This window comes from Rhinoraja longicauda, chromosome 3 (genome assembly GCF_053455715.1).
Source record: "Rhinoraja longicauda isolate Sanriku21f chromosome 3, sRhiLon1.1, whole genome shotgun sequence".
Taxonomy (NCBI): domain Eukaryota; kingdom Metazoa; phylum Chordata; class Chondrichthyes; order Rajiformes; family Arhynchobatidae; genus Rhinoraja; species Rhinoraja longicauda.
The window spans coordinates 65,165,654-65,190,677 of NC_135955.1; the positions used below are offsets into that span (position 1 = coordinate 65,165,654).

The 25,024-nt window shown below is 38.4% G+C and overlaps 1 protein-coding gene across 1 annotated transcript in view; it reads right to left on the reverse strand.

Annotated features, from left to right (window-relative positions):
• srfbp1 (serum response factor binding protein 1) overlaps nt 1–25,024 on the reverse strand; it is a 157,116-nt gene that overhangs the window by 46,311 nt on the left and 85,781 nt on the right. Inside the window, exon 4 of the mRNA XM_078396295.1 lies at nt 8,662–8,733. Within this exon, the coding sequence (XP_078252421.1) occupies nt 8,662–8,733 (72 nt within the window). The remainder of the gene's footprint in view (nt 1–8,661; nt 8,734–25,024) is intronic.

Consider the following 25,024-nt stretch of genomic DNA (forward strand, 5'->3'; position numbering starts at 1 on the left):
ATACCCCCTCACTCCGCTATCCTTAAGAGCTCTATCCAGCTCTCTCTTGAAAGCATCCAACGAACTGGCCTCCACTGCCTTCTGAGGCAGAGAATTCCACACCTTCTACGACGTTGTACGATGAGATTGGTGGAAAAAAGTATGAAATCTAATGGACAAAAAGGGAAAAACTGGAGTAGTTATGACGTGCTTTTCAGAGCTGTTGGGAATGGACCACCCTGGCTTTCTGTATTTTAATTATTTTGATCCAGGTTGCTGATCCTGATCAAGGATCCAGATCTTTGACTAAAATTTAGACATGATAGCCACTGAATAAATTATTTACAAGATAAAAGTAAGCTATGAAATGATATTGGAAATAAAGGGAATAAAGCAGCTGAAATGCAGCAACAGGCCAAACATGCAAGCTGACAAACTTTGATTGAAAAGTAGAATTTATATTTGCAGGTTCAGAAAATCGAAGGATTTGGAGGTCCTTGCTCAGACATATTAGATTGATATGGTTGTAAAAAGGTTGAATGTTTATATGTTTTAACACAAGCAATGTAGAAAATAACAACCAAGAGACAATGATGCTCCTCTATTAACCTAAAATCAATCATACTGTGGACAACAAGGTCTGGGCCACTTGCTCACTACCTCCTTACTCTCAGCCTGTCTCCTGCATAACCTTTCAGGCCCAGGGGTCCAACTGAGCGGAGATCTCAATGTAGTTGCTGTCCCGTGAAGCGGAGCACCTGCAAGCATGACCAACCCCACCACCAAATGACCCCAATGGCCTGTAAATCAGACGACTTCAGAAATATTAGAAAAAGATTTAAATTTAAAAAAAATTTTTTTTTTAATGAAAACGCAAACATAAAATAATAATTTAAAACATGCAACTAATCAGAGGCCTTCAGAATCATTAGAAAAAGATTGAATAAAAACCCCCCAAAGAAACTGGTCCAATGGAAATGTTGAAATGGAGTCAGAGTCATACAGCATGGAAACAGGCCCTTTTGTCCCAAGTTGTCCATGCCGATCAATACACCCCATAACCCTCTGAACCTTTCCCTTCCACTTACCTATCCATATATGTAATAAATTATGTTATTGTACCTAATTCATTTACCTCCTATGGTATCTCATTCCATATACCCACCACTTTCTGTGTGAAAAAGTTGCCCCTCAGGTTCCTATAAAACCTTCACCTCGCATCTTAAATCTATGTCCTCTACTTCTTGACTCACCCACTCTGGGTTAAAAACTGCGCATTCGCCCCATCTATTTCCCTCATGATGTTATGCACCTCTATAAGATCACCCCTCAGCTTCCTGCACTCCAAGGAATAAAGTTTTAGCCTGCTCAACCTCTCCCTTGTCCTCACAACATCTCGAAAATTGTATGCACTCTTTCCAGCTGAACAACATCCTTCCTACAGCAGGGGAACCAAAACCAAACACAATACTCCAGATGTGGCCTCACCAACATGTTGCACCAGCAAAATGGAAACCAAAGTTGTAAGCAACCACGTAAATCTACTGTAATAAATTCCATTCTAAAAAAATCTAGGGAGGTTAAACAAAAACACAGGAGCACACCCTGTAAGAAACTAAAATGGCACATCACTACTATGATGAGCAGCTGTAACAAAAGTTAAAAAAAAGTTTATTAACCACATGATGCTTTATGGTCTAAATGGCCTATTCCTGTATATAATTAAATTGTTCCTGCGGTTATCAAAACCAAGGGGTGTGTAAAAGAACTATAAATGTTTTTGCATTATCATCTTTCATAAATTTGTTATTTTACATCAAGTTAATCTCACAAATATTAAACAAAGACCGGTCTTGATTTAGGGTGAAAGCTGTATTCACTGAAACATGCGAGTTTTCATTTTTTAGGGATATTTTTGATGGATTAGTACAGCGCTGCCTGGCCTGCTGAGTTACTCCAGCATTCTGTGAATAAGTGCTTCTATCAATGATCTCTCTGGACCATTGTACTCCTGAAAAAAATATCTCAGACTTCCAAGATTTAAGAGTTAAAGATGATGCAGTTAGGATCCACCAGCTAACATCAGTGAACTGGTCTAGGAAGGAACTGCAGATGTTGGTTTACATCGAAGATAGACTCAGAAAGCTTGAGTAACTCAGCAGGACAGGCAGCATCTCTGGAGAGAAGGGACAGGTGATGTTTTGGGTCGAGACCCTTCTTCAGACCAGTTACTTTTTTGCGTATCTTTCATTCATTGTTCTATATTCTCTCGTTTCATATCTCGTCCATATCTCTCGTTTCCCTTTTCCCTGACTAGTCTGAAGAAGGGTCTCAGCCCGAAATGTCACCCATCACTTCTCTCCAGAGATGCTGCCTGTCCCGCTGAGTTACTCCAGCTTTTTGTGTCTATCTTCAGTTAACTGGTATAGCTTGTCAAGATTTATAGCCAATGTAAAGATTTAAATAGGATTATTTTATGATGATTATTAAGAGCCATTTCTCAAGTGAGATCGTTCAGTGATTCACAATGGACCATTACTATTGCAATCAATTATAGATTTCACTTTACATTTTTGAAAGGTTTATGTTACGAGAACCCTAATGTGAAAGAGAATTCTAATCCCCACAAAAAATCTTTAAATCTAATAAAGAAGAAACAGATGGCAACTGTCAACAACGTGCAGCTGTTCAAAATAAACCAATACATTGCACATTTAAGGCAGTGGATGGAGTGTGATTCTCATAATGATAAGTTGGGTAGCCAAAATTTCACTGTAGATTTATGGTCATGGTAATTTTAGGGCTGTTTACCATTACTAAAAAAGGGTGAAACATTTTTTCTAAATTTAGTATCCAAATTTCCTCTAAAATGGAGTTTTGCTGAAGAGATGATTAAAAAAACCCAATCCTAGGCATTCAACCATTAACATCCTGTGTTTAACTCCTGTAAAACAGTGATATCCAGTTATAACCTTCAAATATATTTTCAATTTTCTTTCAATTTATCATACTGAAAATTTCTTGGTGATTAATGATATTTGAGAGAAATTATCACAAGGTGATGGTGCCAAAGGAAGTGAAAAATTGATTCAGTGCTGAATATTTAATCGAGGCATTACTGGCATTTATCGTCTATTTTCTCAATGTGTGGAACTGGTTTCTACCACTCCTCTTATTTTCCTAAAAATGCCCATTATGAAGTAACCTCTAGACTTTGTAATTGATAACTAATGTTTGATATTAAACTAGCTGATACTATATATGCAAGAAATGAATTCAGTTCATAACTTTGAAAAAAGTCTTTCACTTTGTGAAAGGAAATCAGTGCAGAGGTGGCTGAAGAAGGGAATATTAGGAATAATCACATTAATAAATATAAGAGTTGGCCATCCATTTTGGAGAAAAGATATAAAAAGTGAATTTCACTTTGACTGAGATAAGGTGTCATGAGCTGAGTATGAAATGGGGAGTAAAGTCATTGCTTGCCCAAGTGACTAGCTGAATTTCAACTTATCCATAAATGTTAGGTGAATTGTTTTTTTCTTTTAGTCATATTATAAATAAACATAAAATAATAAACTGAATAAAACTGCAATGCTAGAAATTTGAAATAAAATTTGAAATGCTTGAAAAACCCAGAAAGAAGAGTTAATGTTTCAAGTCCTGCATCTTTCCACAGATGAGACATTGCTTGACCTGCTAAGTATTTCAAACATTTTATTTTATTTCAGATTATAAACTGAGCTGTGCATTTGCAATTAGGTCCCATTATCAGAATATGGAATAAATGCACAGAATTGAAAATCACAGCATTTGAATAAATTTGTGATAATTGCTGAGTGTCAGCATGGATTTGTGAAGGCTGGAACATACCAAAATAATCTTGATTATACATTGAAGTGGTCATTACATGATGACCTAATTGAATAGGGAACAATTTCAGTAAATTACTTTTTTACAACATGTCTACGATGCATGATATTATACACTTGAAGTATCTGTGAAACATGATACAAATCTAAGTTAAAAGCAAAAATGCTACCATTAGCTGCGACATTAGATCCCTATCATCAGCAAACATCCCCACAAGAGGTAGTTTTCTCACTAGATTATACTGCAGTAACATCAAGCGTGGTTAATAGTTCAACATTTATAGTTAAGATCATAAAATATACACACAGAATTAGGGCATTTCTCCCACTCGTCTAATCCTAATCATGGCTGATCTACTTTTCCCTCTCAACCCCCTTCTCCCTTAACTTTTTACACCTAATCAAGAATCTATCAACTGCTGCTTTAAAAATACCCAATGGCTTTGCCTCCACTGCCATCTATAACAATGAACTCCACAGATTCACCATCCTCCGGCCTGAAGAAACTCTTCATGTCCATTCTGAAGGTACTTCTTTTTCAGCCTGAGGCTATGCCCTCTGGTTGTAAACTCTCCCGTTTGCGGGAAATATCCTTTTCACATCCACTCTATCTAGGCCTTTCATTATCTGGTAGGTTTCAATGAGATCTCCCCTCATCCTTCTAAACTTCAGTGAGTACTGGCCCAGAACCTTCAAATGCTCCTCATATATCAACCCAATCACCCCCAGGATCATTCTTGTAAACCTCCTCTGGGCCCTCTCCAAAGCCAACACATCCTTCCTCAGAAATGGGCCCAAAATTGCTCACAATATTCCAAATGTGGCCTCAGCAGTGTCTGATAAAGCTTCGCCATTACATCCTTGCAGTTCAGATATTCTTGCACACAAAGATTACAAATATTGAGGATATTTTTAAAAGCAAAATATACTTTTTTTTTAAATTAGAAGAGACCAAATGTAGAATAACTGCACTGTTAAAGTTTGTTTCAAAGCTTCTGATCACAGTCCTCTTAGCCCAGATTTTGCTGCAGGAAGGAAGGTGATGTAGTTGGGGTTTACCCTGGCTGCCTTGTAAAGCTGGTAGCTGCTTTGAGATTTTCATGTTGTGTGTTTTTATGAAGAAATCTCCTGTTGCTGTCAATGCTTCAGTATACCTTTATATACTCCATTCTTTGCAGCATTCTCCATTTGAAATGGAAATTAATTGAACATATGTGACTAATCCATTTACAAAACAGTGTCACTGTAATACACTGAAAATCATTGACTAGATCATAAGATCTGAATGAACTTTACCTACTTCAACGTAATTATCACTTACTAAATAAATTTGATCCAGAAATGTAATTTTATAATTGCGTAAAATCATTAAAAAAAATATTCGCCATTTGGCACCACATTCAAAAAGGTCTTTTACCTCAACATTGTTTACCTGCACTAATCCCATATGACTTGGTTCCTTTAATGTTGATAATCTACTGACCTCTGCCTTGAGAACACCCATTGAATCTCCATACAACTTTTGGGTGGAGAATCCAAAGGTTTCACCCACTTCTGGGTGAAGCAATGCTTTCCGAACTAGTTAAGACCTCGTGGCCAAACTCTTAATTTGAGACTGTGACATCTGGTTATGGATATGTCAAACAGGGTCATCATTCTACAAATGCCTGTCAAGCCATGACAACAGCAACCACATATGCCAGACAAAAACCCATGGGGGACATTGTCAGCTTAGTTTGATTATATTTCCCATGCAGTTTCTTGAGAAGCTTTACAATGTTGAGTAAGCTACAGAGGCCTTTATTGCTTTCTAAATATTAAAAAATCATCACAAATATATTTCAATGTATTATCTGTTTAGGAAAATTAGTCAATAAATATTCTTAATTCTTAATCAATTCATAATATCACCCTCAATCTTAACAAGTGCAAAGTAGATTACTTTTAAATTACAACATTTTTCTTTAAAAGCACTGTTTGAATAATATTTCAATTTATATAAATGTAATCACAAGGAATCACATTTTCTATGATGTTGCTGAGATTTAATCAGAAGATATCTTTCTTCATTAATACGCGCAGTTGATCTCTGATTGCAATGCTTATTACAAAACAGAAACATCTTTGTTGTCTGTAATGTCTAAAGGTCTTCCCTTCATTGATTTTCCATGTTTTTCCTGTTCATCTTTCATTTAGATCAATGGCAATACCTGTATTTGTGTCTAAATTTATCTCCTCTTAGATAATTCTTTAAATCATCTCAGCTGTCGGTTCTTTGTTCATTGCTTACCGCTGAGCCCGTTGCATATTAATTTCTTCAATCACTTTACTGTCACTATTTTTAAAATTCTAATTTCACCTGCAAAATAAATCCTGGATTCCACAAAACTATTGCATCTTTCATTTTGGTGTTAAGAGAAAACTGCAGACCGGAGGTTAGCAAATGTCACTAGTTAAGAAATGAGTGGGGGCGGGGGGGGGGGGAGGGGAATGAGAAACAACACACTTGGTCTTGGTAAATGGTGTGAAATAAAAATAATACTACTATTATAAAATATTAAAAATATAATATTAGAACATTTTGAAAATAAGAGGATTGAACATGGATTTAAGAAGAATAGATCACAGGAACTTTTAGGATGTGGCTAATAGAAGAGATAAGGAGAAAACAATACAGCATATTTAGATTTTCTGATGGCTTTCAATAAAATTGTGCATGAGAAGTTGGGCAACAAGATTAGAGAATACGGAATCTAGGGTAATATATTGTATGAGCCCCAAGTAAAGTTTTGAGGTTATATCTTCTCAGGGTAAAGTCAATTTGAATGAATTTCTAAATCATATATATATTTACATGCATCAAATTACGTCTACCATTAAAAGCCTTACCACATTGCCTCTAATATAGCCTGGTCTAGTTCTTTCCACCCAGCTTCCTACCTTCTGCAAGTTTCACCTCATTTAAATACAAGCCACTCATATCACATCTTGCTCCATATCCCATATATTTAATGTCCTCTCCTGTAATGATGCACAATGGCATTCATTACTTAATTTTCAGAAAATTTTAAATTGTTATTCAAAGTTTATTTTTCCCCTCATCTCCCCAGGTTTAAACACTGCCTTAATCAAGCCCTGATTTGCTATCATGCATTCTGGAATTCCCTCCTTCATGCCTGTCCATTGCTCAGTCCTTACATTTTTCTCATATTCACTTCTTTGAACAAGATTTTGATCATCTCCCTTAATTTTTCTGTCTTGGATCTGCATCCGTTCTTCAAATCTCATTAAATGATCTCAAGATGCCTCGAACTTCTCAACAACAAATTTTCAAGTTGTTGCTTCATCTTGTTAATAGACAACACTTGCTAGTCAATGGAACTTTCTTTGATTAACCAAAAATGAAACAGATACGTAAGCAAATTTAATAGCCATTTGACATTTTTTTTAAATTTCTTTACCCTTCAGTCAAAAATTCATTCAGACTGCAAAGCTTTTGCATGGTGTAATGTCCTCCACATGAAGCTTTTACACAAGAAATTTATATCTACAAAAAACAGAAGGTATCTGCAATTGAGGGGGAAAATATAATTGTTTGGCAGTATAAAAAAGATACGACTTAAAATCACAATACTACTCTTAAAAAATTTAATTCCTAATATTCTTTAACGGTGAAGCTCATATGTCACAAAGCCCTCTTTACATTAAATACTCAGATACTTATTGATACGACCCGAGAGCTTCTTGCTGAACTATGGTTCTTTTTATATATTTTGGGGTTTGATCTCAGTGAGATTTCTTTCATTTATTTATTTGGGTCACACTGGCATTCTTGAATTGCAATCCTTAGGGTGAAGATACCCCTCCAGTGCTGCCAAGGGTTCCAGGGTTTAGAACCATTGACAATGAAGGACTGACAAATATAGTTCCAAAGAAGATTTGTGTAGCACCTGGAACCCACAGGTGGTGGTGGTATTATCCCTGCTGCTCTTGTCATCTTCCTGATAGATTGTGGGTTCTTTGGAAGTGCTGTTGGAGGACGGCAGAATATTTTGTACACGGTATACTGTTGTCACTGCACTGGTGTTGTACGAAGAAATGTTTAGAGAGATGAATGATGTATCAATTTAACACTTGCTGCAGATGATGTTGAGTTTCTTGAAGTGCTGGAGCTGCATTCATCCTAGCAGGTAGAGACTTTGAAACCTATCTCTCACAGCACAATACCCTGCATCATTCTTGTGGCAACATAATTGAACCAGCTAGTTCAGTTAAGTCCTGGTTAATGGTAACCCCCTACATATAGATGGTGTTGATGGGGGGCTCAGCAATTCCATTACATATCAAGGTAGGTGGGTAGATTCTCATGTTGGGAGTAATCAATGCCCATCGCCTTTGTGGGATGAAGCCCATGCCTGAATATTGTCTACATCTTCTTGCATGCATTTTCAGACTAGTTTGCTTGCTGAGGAGCAGAAAATTGAATTTAACATTGTACAATCAGCAAACTTCACTTCATCTTTATGATGTTTCATTGAGGAATCAACTGGAACACAGCTCTGAGGGACTCTGGCCGACATTTCACCTGAAACAAGTTTTTATGAGATCTGGACTAAATATCGAGAATTTCAAGAGCTCGTCTCTCCCACCTGCATACCACTGTGCTACTGTTTGGTGGTTCTGTCCTGTCTGTGGAAGAGTCTGGCACATTATTTGTAAGGTATGACTGTGTGATTATGACTATGTCAAGTTGTTCTTGATTGGGAAGAGGGAAGCAGAAGTGCAATATGGAAATTTATTCAGGCCTTACCTTTTCGCACACTTTTTCGCAGTTGAGGTCGCTCTGAAGTGCAGTTTTGGTAACATCATCTGGTTTCAAATCCTAGGACAAAAAAACAATTTATCTTAGTCTTAGCCTTCAAGTATTGCATTCTTTAGTGTAAAACATTATTTTCAGTTTCACAGCATAGAAACTGACACGAGTTCAATCCTGACTGTGGGTGCTGTCTGCATGGAGTTTGTACGTTCTCCCCGTGACCTGTGTGGGTTTTCTCCGAGATCTTCGGTTTCCTCCCACATTCCAAAGATGTACAGGTTTGTAGGTTAATTGGCTTGAAGTAAATGTAAAAATTGTCCCTAGTGTGTGTAGGATAGTGTTAGTGGGCGGGGATCGCTGGTCGGTGTGGACTCGGTGGGCCGAAAGGCCTGTTTCCACTCTGCATCTCTAAATCAAAGCTAAGAATGACTCTTACCAATTTCTACAGATGCACATAGAAAGTATCCTATCGGAATGCATCACAACTTGTTTTGGCAACTGCTTTACCCACCATTGCAAGAAATTGTAGCGAGTTGTGGATGCAGCCCAGTCTCTCATGCAAACACAGCCTCCTTCCCACCCTCCACTCAATCAACTCTGTCTACACTACACAATATCTTGGAAAATATAATAACGGACCACATGCGCCTGGGTCAATCTTTCCTCTCCTCTCTCCCTTGAGGTAGGATAATAAAAAAGCCTGAAAGTGCAGAATAATAGATTCAGGAACAGCTTCTTCTGTTATTATCAGACACTTGAATAGACCAGTCATAAACTCAATTTGTTGCGGTCCTTGCACTCTTTTTATTTGGACTTTCTCTGCAGCAGTACCACTGCATTTGCACTCTATTTGTTTTACACTTTGCACTACCTATGGTACTTGTGGTTTGATTGTACTCATTTTCTGATTTTACTCATTAGCGTGCAAAAATTAAAATTTTCACTATCTTCCATCCTGTCCATCTTCGTGTTGCGTGGCATCTGGAAGGATAGCATTATTGTCAAAGATGCCTGTCACTTATTCATTCTCTTATCTCTCTTCTACCTTCTGGGAGAAGATATGGGAGCTTGAAGGCTCAGACATCCAGACTTAACAGCTTCTTCCTCACAACTCTCTGATTCCTGAACCACAGCTGTCTGATTCTTTCACTCCTCATTTCCGGAGGTGCTGCTACATACCACTTACTCTTAACTCTACCTCATTCGTTAGGTTTTTGTATTTTCCGCTGTTTTGCACTTGTCACTGTATTTATTGTTGTATTTATCATTGCTGTATGTACACTGTTTACTCTGCGATTTTTATGTGAACAAGGAATTTCACTGCAACTTGATGTATATGACAATAAATTCATCTGAATTGAAGAAAATTATAATTGTCTTGCGAAGTGCATTGCAGACCACAGAAGAGTGGAAATGTGCCAAAGAACCAGAAAGTAGGCAATGTATTACCTATTTTTATGAAATTAAGCTGTAATCAAGTTAATCTGTGTAATTATGTACCAGTAATTATATCATCTGTGGCGAAAAAAATTGAGTCTAAATTTAAGGGCAAAACTATAATGCATCTGGATAAAAGCATGGATTTCAAAAAGTATGATCATACTTAAAACTCAAAAGACGTAGAGAAAACCGTTCCTATTGAGTTCAAGAAATGTCCATACAATGTAACAGGGAAAAAAATGAGGCAGATCTTCCAATGCCAATAATTCACGGCCAGAACATCCATTTCAACTTAAGCGTTCTTTTGAAGGTCACTTACAGCAGATCCTTGTCCTCAAGTTCACTGACTGCCAAGACTGACCCAATGGTCAGCAATGTAACGGTATGTGAGATTTATGGGAGATGAAACAGTATAGAGTCCAACACTTTGTGACAAACAATAAAAATAGTTGACTGCATTCGGTGTTCCTGTTGAGGCCACCCGTACATTGGCGGTACCAAACATAAGACTCGTTGACCGTTTCGCCAAACTATTTTAACTCCATCTCATTCCCAAACTGACCTTTCTGTCCTGGGCAGCCTCCATTGCCAGAGTGAGGCCACATGCAAACTGGAGGAACTGCACCTCATAATCCGCTTGGGTAGCTTACATCCCAATGGTATGAACACTGAATTACCAATTTAACGTAACTAACCTCCCCATTCTTCCCTCACATTTGCTGACTTCAGTAAGTGGGGTGAAATATTTGCCCTAGTCAGCACCAACAATGTTGATGTGGAGTTGGTCAGTAGCTACAAGTTCCCAGGTGCAAATATCATCAATGATTTGGCCTGGCCCAACCACATTGATGATATGGTTAAGAAAGCACACCAATGCCTCTTCATCTTCAGAAGACCAAGGAAATTTGGCATGCCTTCAATAACTCAACAGTTCTTTAGGTGCTGTCTCAATAAAGCACCGTCCAATTACAATAGGACTTCTTTACTCATGTATTGAAATCCTCTCAGAATAGACACTAACATGCTCTTTCCTCCTACTCATTTGTTGCACCTGCAATTTGGCCAAGAGTCACAGGTACAAGCATTGACATCACTTTATTGCCTTTTAACAAAAAAATCTGCATTTCTTTCTGGACAGCAAAGTGGATAAGACACATTTTCCACATAATATTTCAATGGCAATGCCGTCACCCACTAACTCAATTTGTCTATATTACTTTGAGGCTTCTTTATATCCTTATTACTCACAAACTTTCAGTCCCCTCAGCCGATGTTCATATGGATCGTGAAGATCTGGGGCCCAGTGGTACTCCATTAGTTACAGTCTATCTACTAAACTGAAAATGATCATTTGCTCCCACTATTACCTATCTGTCTGATAACCAATTTTCAATCCATGAATCAATCTAAAATTCCTTATTTCAGTGTGTTATCTCCAGTTCTGTGTGATCTATCCTTACTGATCAGCCTCTTATGTATGACAGAATTCTTTCCCAAAATCCCGATACTCCACATGTACTGGTTCTCCTTTGTCTTTTCTACTTGCCACAAGTTCAAAGTGGTCTAAGTAGATTTGCCAAATATAATTTCCCTTTCTTAAATCCGTATTAGCTTTGCTCAATCCTACTTTCTTTTCGAGGTGAAACATTATTCCATCCCCCATGATAGATTCCAGTCTTTTCCCTGCCACTAAATGAGGCTAAAAAAGTTGGCTGTTTCTGGTCTTCCATTTCCCCCCTTTGGGTCGTTTTCTGTCTATTTTCTCCCTCCCTTAGTAAATAGTGAGGTCATATTTGATACTTCTTCCATCCACAGGAATTCAACTTTGGAAAATGATAACCAGTATATTCACCCTCTCTAAAGCTACTGCTTCTTTATTCTGGCTCATCAACCTTTCTACCACTTGTTTTTGGCTATTACATATTTCCTCATTCTTGCCACACCAACACTCTTGATTCTCTATTATATCCGGCAGGTTTTGGAAGTTCGATGAAGACACATGCAAAGTAATTGCTTAATTCCTTATTTCCTATTATAAACTCCCATTTCCTTTTCAAATGTTTATTCAAAATTCCCAGTCATTATCTTTCACATCAGTGCAGTTCATATTTTCTTCATCAATTTCTTGAACTGCCTTTGCAGAGTTTTAAAATGTTTCCAATCCGCAGGCGTACTGCTATTTCTGAGAACTTTGCAAACCTCTTCCTTAATTTTTCTGCCAGCCATGGATGAATCACTTTTCCTGTTAGATATTTCTAGCTCAAACTATTTATTTTTGCAACTTTTTTTATAAATGTTAACTACTGCTTGTCCATCATCCAAGTTTTTTTTTCTTATCAACCACAGCGTTTTCCTTCTGACCCTTTTGCAGCTTTCTTTAGTTAGATTGAAGAACTTAAATTTGACAAAGTTTAGCAGCAAATTACATCATTTTCCAACTCAAAGTCAAATTCTACCATCTGATCACTCTTCCCCAAAGTCCCCGAACAGCAAGATTATCAATTAACCATTTTTTATTGGACCAAACAGCCTTTTCCCAAATTGAATCCTCAACGCACTGATCTAGAGAAGATTTCTGAATGCTTTCCATGAATTAAGATGCAAAATATCCTTGACCTGAATAGGCTTTTCAACATACTGACCAATAACAGGTGAACAAAATTGAACACTGCACTCCCAAACGCGGCCTCAACAGTGGAGGAAAAAAAACTGCAGATGTTGGTTTAAATCGAAGATAGACACAAAATGCTGGAGTAACTCAGCGGGTCAGGCAGCATCTCTGGAGAGAAGGAATGGGTGACGTTTTGGGTTGAGACCCTTCTTCAGACTGATGTCAGGGGAGGAAGCGGTACAAAGGTAGAATGTAGTCGGAGACAGGAAGACTAGTGGGAGAACTGGGAAGGGGGGAGGGGATAGAGAGGAGAAGCAGGGACTACCTGATGTTAGAGAAGTCAATGTTCATACTGCTGGGGTGTAAACTGCCCAAGCGAAATGAGGTGCTGTTCCTCCAATTTGCGCTGGGCCTCACTCTGACAATGGAGGAGGCCCAGGACAGAAAGGTCAGATTAGGAATGGGAGGGGGAGTTAAAATGCTGAGCCACCGGGAGATCAGGTTGGTTGAGACGGACTGAGCGGAGGTATTCAGCGAAACGATCGCCGAGCCTGCGCTTGGTCTCTTCAATGTAGAGAAGTTGACATCTGGAACAGCGGATGCAATAGATGAGGTTGGAGGAGGTGCAGGTGAACCTCTGCTTCACCTGGAAAGACTATTTGGGTCCTTGGATGGAGTCGAGGGGGGAGGTAAAGGGACAGGTGTTGCATCTCCTACGGTTGCTGGGGAAAGTACCTGGGGAGGGGGTGGTTTGGGTGGGAAGGGACGAGTGGACTAGGGAGTTTCGGAGGGAATGGTCTCTGCGGAAAGCAGAAAAGGGTGGAGATGGGAAGATGTGGCCAGTAGTGGGATCCCGTTGGAGGTGACGGAAATGTTGGAGGATAATTTGTTGTACGTGACGGCTGATGGGGTGGAAGGTGATGACAAGGGGGACTCTATCCTTCTTACGAATGGGGGGAGTTGGAGCAAGAGTGGAGCTGCGGGATATTGAGGAGACCCTAGTGAGAGCCTCATCTATAATGGAAGAGGGGAACCCCCATTTCCTAAAGAATTAGGACATCTCCGATGCCCTAGTATGGAACACCTCATCCTGGGCGCAGATGCAGTGTATGGAGGAATTGGGAGTAGGGGATAGAGTTTTTACAGGAAACAGGGTGGGAAGAAGTGTAGTGACGATAGCTAAGGGAGTCAGTGGGTCTGTAGTTGGTCACAAGTCTGTCTCCTGTGATGGAAATGGTGAGATCCAAAAACGATAGGAGATGTCGGAGATGGTCCAAGTATATTTAATAGCAGGATGGAAATTAGTGGTGAAATTGATGAAGTCATTGAGTTCTGCATGGGTACAAAAGGCCTCAAGTTCTGCACAAGTTTCTTTATTCACTCTACTGGACCGCATCCCTTTTCCTACCTATGTAATTTGTGCAATGCTGTTCATTCTTCCCCTTGGGAATGTTCTGCAGCCGCTCCGAGACATCATGGTCCCTGTGACCGGAGGAGGCAAACAGTTTCCAAAAGTCTCGATTGCTGCCACTGAATTTCCTATCCGTCCCCTAAACTAATAGTCCTGTCTGACTTCACCCCAGCCCACTGTGTGCTAGAGACAGGCCTGGTGCTGCAGACCTGACTGCAGATGCTGCTCTCACCTCTCTCCCAACAATAGTATCAAAAAAGGGTATATTTGTTTTGAGGGGAAAGGCCACAAGGGATTCCTACATTCTGCCTATTTGATTTCCTGGTGGTCACCCATTTACTTTCTGCATCTTAGGTGTGACCACCTCACTATAACTCCGATTTATGACCTTCTCATTCTCTTGGACAACCCTGAGGCAGTCCAGCCAGGTGGTCAGATTGACCAAAGTGCGGTTGGGTGATGGAACAGTGGGTATCTTTGATGATGAATGTGTAGCAGTGATCAAGGGTGTTTGGGCTTCTGGTCAGGCAGGAGATGTGCCGATGGTAGTTTGGTAGTGCACGTCCGGGTCTGGCCTGATGAAGTCCCTGGCTATTATGATCAAGGCCTTGGGGTACTTTGTTTCAAGGCTGTTGGTGACAGTTTGTAGTTTCTCCAGTGGAAGCTTAGCTCTGTATGAGGTGGGTTCAACAGTTTTGGATGCAAGACTAGTGTATAAAAAACTGAAGTAAATAACTAATTAATGATTCTGTGCAGACTGGTATAGAGGGTGTTACTGAGAGCAGTTTCTGTGGTTAAATGTGCATTATTGGATGTCAGAAATTGCTCCCAATTTTAACGAATAACAGCATAAATGCCACAAATATTACTGCCATTAAAGATATATTCTGGACTGTGATCTTGAAGTAGGTTAATGACAGAGTACATCAACAGCACGAGCGGATGTGGCAGACTGACATATATCGTTACACCAAATAAAACGCTTAGAAATGACCCCTGAGAATGTCGGAATAATTAGAGATGGTGATGGATTTGGTCTTTTGGAATCGTGTAGCAGCGGGGAGAATGTTCCATTTCAGTCCCCCAAAAAACTGAAATACACCTATGCCTGTTGCAATCAAAGATCTAAGGCATTTACCACAGGGACACTCCAGGACGAGCAGGCAGACAGGTAAAGAGGAAAAATTACTCATTTAAAATAAAAATAAAAGCTATTTACTACATTCAGGGTGTGATTTGCTGCCTCATTACCATTGTGTCTTCAGTGTTAAATTACATTGCAGGAACATTAACCTCATTTTAAGTGCCCAAACACCATGGAAAGGGTGTCCTGAATTTCTGTGGCATATTTAATTTGTGCTTTGTATAAAAGCCTGTCAATTTTTTGTCACTCATTGAGAAGTCGACACTAAGTTCCCATTTTACCAAGGCTATAGACAATAGACAATAGGTGCAGGAGTAGGCCATTCGGCCCTTCGGGCCAGCACCACCATTCAATGTGATCATGGCTGATAATCCACAATCAGTACCTCGTTCCTGCCCTCTCCCCATACCCCCTGACTCCGCTATCCTTAAGAGCTCGATCTAAATCTCTCTTGAAAGTATCCAGAGAATTGGCCTCCACTGCCTTCTGAGGCAGAGAATTCCACAGATTTACAACTCTCTGAGTGAAAAAGTTTTTCCTCATTTCTGTCCTAAATGGCCTACCCCTTATTCTTAAACTGTGGCCCTTGGTTCTGGACTCCCCCAACATTGGGAACATATTTCCTGCTAATTGATTTGCAGATATTGCTCAGCAATTTGTATTATTTCTCAACCATTAGGACTTGCCACAAATTGCTGGATCTTTCATGTATTAATAATGGCATGTATCGTATATAAGGATATTTTTTTCCAGCTAACTTCTAAGCCATTAACTTTCTAATTTGTAACTAAAATCTATAGCACAAGAATCTTTCCTGCAATTGGTGTCATGGTAACTGACATCGTATTTAAAAGTCAGATCGGTCAGAGGACACATGTTGCCAGGATGTTGCCAAAAAGGAATGGTGGACAAATAAAACAAAGTGTTTATGTTCAGGGTCCTTGAAGGTGTCCATGTACTTTATCTAGGTCCACATGATTTGGAAAGGCACACACCTGTCTATATAAGGTCCCACAGTTGACAGTGCATGTCAGACCAAAAAACAAGCCATGAAGACGAAGGACAAACCCATGATGACTATCCTTAATTAGTCCATTCTCTAACAAATGCGAGTAATTCCTGAACTGAAGAATCCTCTGGTTGAAAACACTGGCAGAAAACATGATTTTGTGTAATTAACAATAAAAGGATTTGAGTACAGTCTAAGCTGACATTTATTGCTTGTTTAATATCTATAAAGTGTCATGATCAGTCTATTTTCATGAAGATTAACAACCTTTAGGATCAATTTTAACTGGGATATGATATATCATTCTTGGTTTTGTGAATTACAGGAATGAAGAGGGGGAGAAAAGTAATGAATTCCATCATATTAAATGTGAAAGCAGGACAAGCAAATTCAGGGTGGGGCTGGAAACATTGATGATTCATTTGCATCAGGTTTACAGTCTGGATAGTAATTACCTATAATTTTGTTACTTGATGACAGTTTCAATCCATTTAAACCTTTGAATAGCATGAATTGTAATCTTTTATTTCAATTTATTAACAAATTTTATCAGTTTTCTAAGTCATTTGTGATCAAGACAGACAAAATCCACTACCCAGATTATATCAAGTTCATCATATTAAAGGCAAACTGGTGTAGGAGAGGATGTTGTTGTCTGCCTTACATTTTGCCTTCTCGTTCATGAAATGCTTCCATTCGTATTCTGCACATCTCTCTCACTGCCTTTTTCCCACACAACTCTGGCTAAATTCAGTAATCGGAAACCTGGAAAACACCAATTATGGAACCTCTGGTGCGTGTTCACACAATTTGTTTTTTAAACTTGTCATGCACTTTCCAACAAGACATTCTTCTTTTACAAGTGTCAAGCAGAACAACTTGATAGTTCTAATAATAAAGCCGGTTTTCAATTGTTAAAACAAATTCCACAGCTCAACATTTATAAACGGTCAATGGAACAGTATAAATAGCTCCCCTTCAGAGATCAAACTACTTTTTCCACTCAGGTATTCATTTCTGTGCAACGATTTTCCATTGCTTTGAAATTGTGGAACAGAAGTTCAACAATGCAACACCTACTGACATCTGAATCTAATTATACCAAAAGGTTCGCTGACATTTAATTTTTTTAAATAATCAGTAGAAATCAAATACATGACTATTAAGTTTTACAAATGCAGACTCAACAGTAAAAGATGCAATTATGTGGTAAAAATTACACAGACGGAGGTTAGCAAAAAAGTAAGAAAAGGTATTTTGCAGTTCATTCTTAGGACATGTTTATGCCACGGACTTTTGATTTCACCCCCAGTACGCCTTCATAAAATGTCACATTATGTAAAATTATCTATCACAAATGTTACAAGGCTGGTCTCAGAAAGAAAATTAAGCACATCAGAGTTTAGCTTTTTTTCTTAGTAGGATTGAGAACTCTTTTTTTTCAAACCATCTTGCATATCAAGATAGTAATTGCGCCCACCAATTTCATTATTATTTTGAGAATATGTATTGCAAAGCTAGAGAGACGTTTCTTTTAAATAGATCCCCAAACGATCAAATATCCCCCCCCCCACCCCACCGTATTAACTACTGTAAACAAAATCATGGCTACAAAAATGGGATGTCTATTTTGTTCTTGGATTTAGTTCTAGAGAGACACGCATTGCATGTACCTTCGTTCACAATTTCAAATGAACACATGACAAATTAGAAAATAAAGAGTGCTTGCATTGTTGTCTGGTTTCGGCTGAGTTATCTGATCTTACAAGATTAATACCGAGAGCAGAGATGAGCATGAAAACCAACACCCTGAATACAATAAAGTAATGTATACAAGCTGGGTGAGTTTACGATTAGGTTATGCCCAAGTAACCTGACTAAATGGTCTCTGGGACAAATAAATAATGCCTAAATGTTGGTGTCATCAGAGCAAGGAAGAAAATTTGGGTGGGGAATAAACTGAATAATTGAAGCTTCCAAAACAAATAATCACCTCTTACACGAATGCTCCTTAAACAAAGAGGAACATAGACTATATTCCTCCACAGAATCCGCCATGTTTTCATCCAGTAAAGTTTATACTCTTCAGATAATCTTAATAAGTTGGCCAAACTCAACTCTTGGAGTTAGTTGATTTCTGTAAATTTACTGTCTAAATAAATTCTTTGCAGCCCAGAAAAAAAAATATGTTTAACGAGGAAGCAGGTGGACTCATTCTAATTACATCAGCTTTGGGAATCCCACAGTGACAATAAACTGCTGAGTGCTGCGGTGACTATATCTTGAAACAATTTCATTCCAGGCTTTTAAAAGATGCTTCAGGAGTTGACATGCTCTGTTGGATTACATGGGTAACAATCTTGCTCTCATCAAGGAACGAATGCAGCATTCAACTTAATGGGAATAAATGTCAGACTATCATTTTGCAAATAGTAAATACAACCTTTGCCGTTGATGATGTGACTCTAATGATGCAATGATGGAGCATTCTAAATAGATTGATTAACACCAGCCTCCAAAGCCGACCATTAGCAGATGATAAAGAAACATGTCAGTAAAATTATCATAACTATTATATCAATTCCTGCTTAAAGTAGTTTTCTTATACAAATCTCGGAGGGAACATTTGACATGCTAGTTCTAAAGCCCCTAAATTATTCAGGTATCTGGAAAATCAATCATATTAATCCAGATCAAAAGATTTACATATCATACTATTATCCCTCAGTAAATTTATTTTAATTCTTATTATGGAAGATATGTGTCTCCACTGCCAAACCCTGATTACACAACACCAGACTATGTATTAGCTGAGAACAGTCAGAAAAAACAGCCAACAACTATAAACTACACATTTTGGTAAAACTATGAACAAATAGCTGGGCAGTGACAGCAAACTAATTGAATTCATCAATAACAGCAGAACAAAAATATTCTTCCAGTTAATTGGATGACCTTCCCCACAAGTTTAATAACTTGGGTGATAACCATTATGCTCGGGATATTGACAGACAAACGTGAGTAATCTTAAAACAAGAAAGCAATATAAAATATTTTTACCCCCTCTCAGTCAACAGTTGAGATTATTGGAAATTTACAGCTGAAATCCACTGAATGCATCATGTGCTAGGCTATGAAGGAAGAGCCTATATATTGTCACAATAACAGCAATACATAAGAACATAATAGGAGTGAGAGCAAGCCACTCGGCCCTTCAAGCCGACCCCACCATTCAATAAGATCTTGGCTAATCTACCCCAGACCTCATCTTCGGGACATTTCCCCATAGCCCTCAATTCCCTAATCTTTCAAGATTGATTTACTTCCTCTTTAAATACCCCCAATGATTTAGCCTCTACAATACTCAGGGATGGAGAATTCCAGAGATACCACACCCTCTACAAGTTGTTCCCATGCGCCTCAGTTTAAATGACCATCCCTAATCTTATTATTGTTAGTATTAATATTAAAACATTTCCTGCTCAAAATTCTCACACCAATAAAACATTTCAAAATCTACCATGTCATAATCCCAAAGGATTTTATTCATTTCAATAGATCACCCTGCATTCTTAAAAACTCCAAAGAATAATGGAATAATGACGTGCATTCTTCAATGATTCATGACAGGTTAACCCTCTCGCTCCAGGAATTAGATAGGACTATCTCCAATGCTAGTATATTCTTTCTTAATCAAAAGGGGTCAAAACTATGTATGATACTTGAGAAATGGCCTTATGAGTACTCTGCCCAAATGCAACAAATGAAACAGAGTAGAGATAGACACAAAGTGCTGGAAAAAACGATGTGTGACATTTCGGGTCGGGACCCATCCCAACCCGAAACATCACCCATCCTTTTTCTCCAGAGATGCTGCCTGACCCGCTGAGTTACTCCAGCACTTTGTGCCTATCTTTGGTATAAACCAGCATCTGCAGTTCTTTGTTTCTACCAAATGCAACAGAGTAGTATAGTTACAGTACTGGACAGAGGCTGGTATGTCGTCAAAGGTAAAAACCAAGTTGCTGGGAAAATCAAGGTCTTACTCCTTCTCACCTAAGATTTCATGTATTCAATAAAAGTTTCAGAAATTTAAAAACGTATAATCTCTGGAAAAATGGCACAACTTCCAACTTAAAATAAATGCATCATCGTATGGGAACTATTAAGTGAACTTTCCATGTACAAGTCTGCTTGGGTACAAAATTAAATCGAAGGACTATTTTTTTTTGGCACTTAATCGTTTCTGGACACAATAGTAAAGACCCCTTCGGGCTTGTGTATGAAGGCTCCAGTGATGCCCGGCAAGGTTAATGGGAACTGCCTGGCACCTCGGATACTTTCCTGGCTGTTTGTACCCTGTCACGCAGTACTGCCATAGGATATTTATTTATGAAGAGTTAGCCTGCTCAATCCATGCTGACTACATTTTGTTCTTACACCTGACCAGACTCAAACCGTTTCCTGACCAGACTCAAACAGTTTCTGTAACATTTTGATGCTTCTTAAGTGACATATTAAATAACAGTGAAGACCTTTCCTATCCTTTCTTGAGGCCAGAGCCCTTTTCTTACAGCTAGAACCACTGGTTTGAAAACCACCAAAGAGGAGAAACCATAAAAAATTTAAAAAACATAATAGGTTTTTTAATAGTATTTTTAATTCATTTTTATATGAAGAGGTATATGATGAGGTATTGAACCGTTATTTTGTCTGTTGGATAAAACCCTGAAATTCCATGTAATAAATAAAAAGCAGTGTACAAGTTCATGAGAGGAATACATCGGGTAGATGCACAGAATATTTTGCCCAGAGTACAGCACCAAAGGGCAAAGGTTCAAGGTGAAGGGGAAATGATTTAATAGGAATCTAACCCTATTCTATTGACACCAGCAGCAACCTGGCATGGATAAAATCCCATTCTATTGACCACACTGGCAATTTGACATAAGGTGATCACCTTCCAGGTCACCTGTCCATTGACACAGGATGATCTTATTCTATGATAACACCTATTGTTTGGTGCAGAGATAATCTCATTCCATTAACAACAATATGAATGTGCTGCAGAGAGGAGTTCCTTCCTTTGTCAACATCGACATTTGGTACAAAGTTCTGTTATTGGCACAAGTACAATGAATACATTTGACTCTTTTATGACAGAATCAGTTATTTGGCACAGGGATGATCCCGTAATCTCATTCAAGATCAATATACACCATGTGTTTCAAGCAGAACTCCCAAGCCTGGAGGATCCCAAGGTTTTTTTTGAGGTCGCCAGATTTTCTGGATTTTGGTCTTATTCTGTTGCTGTGCACGATTAAAAGCATTTTCTACATAGGTGTCACGTTTGATTATGTGACAGGATGGAAAATTCATCTCAGTTACGTATGTCAAATGCACCAGCATAATGTACTCTGAATTGAAGATTCAGCTCCACTGAAGTCAAAGCAGCACTGGAAATATGGCAGAACACACAGCTGCTAATGTGTTGCGCATTTAGCTCAAGTTATAAAGGCCAAGTTTCTAACCTGCTGGCTTTTGTTTTTGTTGGTCCACATCAGGAATGCTCTCAGAAGGACAGATAATCATTTGGGTAAACAGAAAACCCGGATGCCTAATTGCATAATAAATTTAAGGTTGAAGTTGATTACATTGCAACTTAAAACACAATGAAATTATACTTTGGTAAACATTCATCCTTTCGAGATATTTTATCTCTTGGGAGATAAGGTTCTTATTACAGTAAATTTGAACAATATTTGGTCACCAAGCAGTTGTTTAATCAAGTGATCATTCCTCATGCAAAATCTTTAACAGATTTTGACAATTCCAATAAAAGGCCAATGAGCGAAAGTGCACATAGTATTGTGCACATAGGTGACGCGTATTTCCAGCATTCTTTGCTTTTATTTCCAGCATCTTCAGGTCATTGTTTTGCAATGACTGTCAAATTCACTGTGTCTTTTGTTCTGGATTGTCCACAATGAAGAAACTCCAATACTCTATCCAATGGGTTTTCTAGTTGTTTCTTTGATCTCTTTCATAATCGTTTCTGTTCCTCTTCTTTTTAATAAGGTGTTAACCAAACTTTCTTCCACAGAAATGTTGACAGAAGAGGAGCTCAATATTATGGCGGGTTTGGAACTCAATGCGATATAGGCACAGGGATACAAAGGTGAGGCCTATACTGTGAACAGACTGCTCAGCATCAGAGAGGGGTGGTCAGGAGGAATGATGAAGATGTGCTAGGAGTTGGGGCTGGGCCATATCCTAGATCTCCAAATGCATAAAATCACTACCTCAAAGTTATGCTGCCCCACAATTTCACTTCAACTTTCTTCACACTTGATGCTTCAACAAAATACTATTTTCTTTCATACATAATTTCTGAAGAAACCTGAAACATTAACTGTTTCTTGCACCACAGTTTCTGCCCAACCTGCTGAGCAATTCTAATATTTTCTGTTTTTTACGTTTTGTTTGGAAGTAGGATGTTCCACCAATGTTGTTATCAGTGCAATCTTCACCCATGTCCAATTTTCATACTTCTAGCCATTGGTTTATGATCAGATGGGAAACCTGGACAGTTTCCTCTCTCCACCCCAAGTGACTCCAACTGCAGTGTCTCCAAAACATGCTGAATGATATCAACATAAATTTAATGACTGCATAAAAGGTGCTTGTAGGCACGAGGTACATTGCTATTAAAACACGTACGTGCTATAACACCAGGATAAGTGCTCAACCAAGGTGTTAGTATGTTAAAACAATATGCCATCATAGTTGTATTCCAAGCACTTTAAAACAATGGGAACATGAAATGCAGTTTTCCTACAACTGCCAAATCAACCTCAGTAAATCAATTTACCAGATCTCATGCATATTTATTTTGGCTTCAGGGGCTATAATGAGTGAAGTTGATACACTTGGTTTTAAACGTCAATTCAGCTCCAAGTGTGTCAACACTTATGGTTAACTAGTACAAAACTGGAAATACAGTAAATTAAACTTTCAGTAAATAGACAATAGACAATAGGTGCAGGAGTAGGCCATTTGGCCCTTCGAGCCAGCACCACCTTTCAATGTGATCATGGCTGATCATTCCCAATCAGTACCCCGTTCCTGCCTTCTCCCCATACCCCCTGACTCCGCTATCCTTAAGAGCTGCCTTCTGAGGCAGAGAATTCCACAGATTTACAACTCTCTGACTGAAAACGTTTTTCCTCATCTCCGTTCTAATTGGCCTACCCCTTATTCGTAAACTGTGGCCCCTGGTTCTGAACTCCCCCAACATTGGGAACATGTTTCCTGCCTCTAACATGTCCAACCCCTTAATAATCTTATATGTTTCGATAAGATCCCCTCTCATCCTTCTAAATTCCAGTGTATACAAGCCTAGCCGTTCCAGTCTTTCAACATATAATCTTAATAAGCTCCTCACACTACAGCTATACATACACATTACACGTGGGGACCAAAATTACACACCACTACTCTGCAAAAATAAAAGTGCTTTAAAATGGTAGATTTTTTTATGAGAGCACTGCAACTATTTTTTACCTCTATTTTGGTTAAGTCTAAACAACTGCAGGGTGCTGCTATTATTCATTTTCAACTCTTAGATACGAAAAAGAACAAAAAAGGAGCTTTCATAATTCATGGCATGAATTCAAATGCACTCTGATAGGAGTATACTGTTCCAACTGTGAAACTGCTCCTGCAAACAATTAACTCAATTCCTAGAATTCCTAACTGCTGTCAACGATCATATACAGCATAAGAAAGAAGTATATTTCCAAATTCAATATTACACAAAGAATTCAAGGAACAGATGCAACTTCTACACTGCTGGAGAGAGTCTTATTTTTTGTGGAGTACCACATCACCCAAACATATTAATCATTCCTCCTCATTGTTCATACTTTCTAACTATCATGCCAAACCTCAACTGTGAGAAGCACATGATCAATAGCATTTGCTAAACAAAATGTTCTCTCGGCTTCATGGCAGCTGAATATCTGCCCCAAAAATGACCTAGATATTCAGTTAACTGCATCCAGTTAAAAGACCCAAATATTGTTCAAATACCACCAAGATTTATTCTTAACCACTACATATCTTTTGAAGCTAAAGATCTTTGAACATTACACATTCTAAATTTCTTTTTTATTCACATACGGAGGGGAAAAAAACCCAGTAATATCAAAACAGATTTTATTAAACACTTTTTTTCCCCCATCCATTTTTTAACCCAGGCATGGCAGAAATTGTTGCTGGGAAGTGTAAATGTTTCTCTTAACTTTGTCGCTCTGCATTAATGTCAAACCTATTAAAGTCAGGTGCTGGGAGGATCAGACATATACTAGAATATATAATCGCTTCTTAACCCAACCATCAGAATGCAACAAACAGATCTCACTTGCTATTTTTTGACCTTCTGTCAGTCACAGCTTTTTGTAATTACCAGTTATATGCCAATTATGTCTGTGGGCTCACGTTAATTTTAGTATTGAATGAATTGCTAGGGAGTCAAAAGAGGAGCTTGAAAATAGGTTGCATCTCTTCCTGGAATTCTTTATATAATATTGAATGCATGTTTTTTTTACACTTTGCATACCATGAGAAAATAGCAACGACTGTCTTATTGAAATCGTTAAAAATCTAAAAATATTATTTCTCATTTGAATTTTAATGAATGTCAGCTTACTGTCATAACTGGAATAAAGACTTGGAGAATGG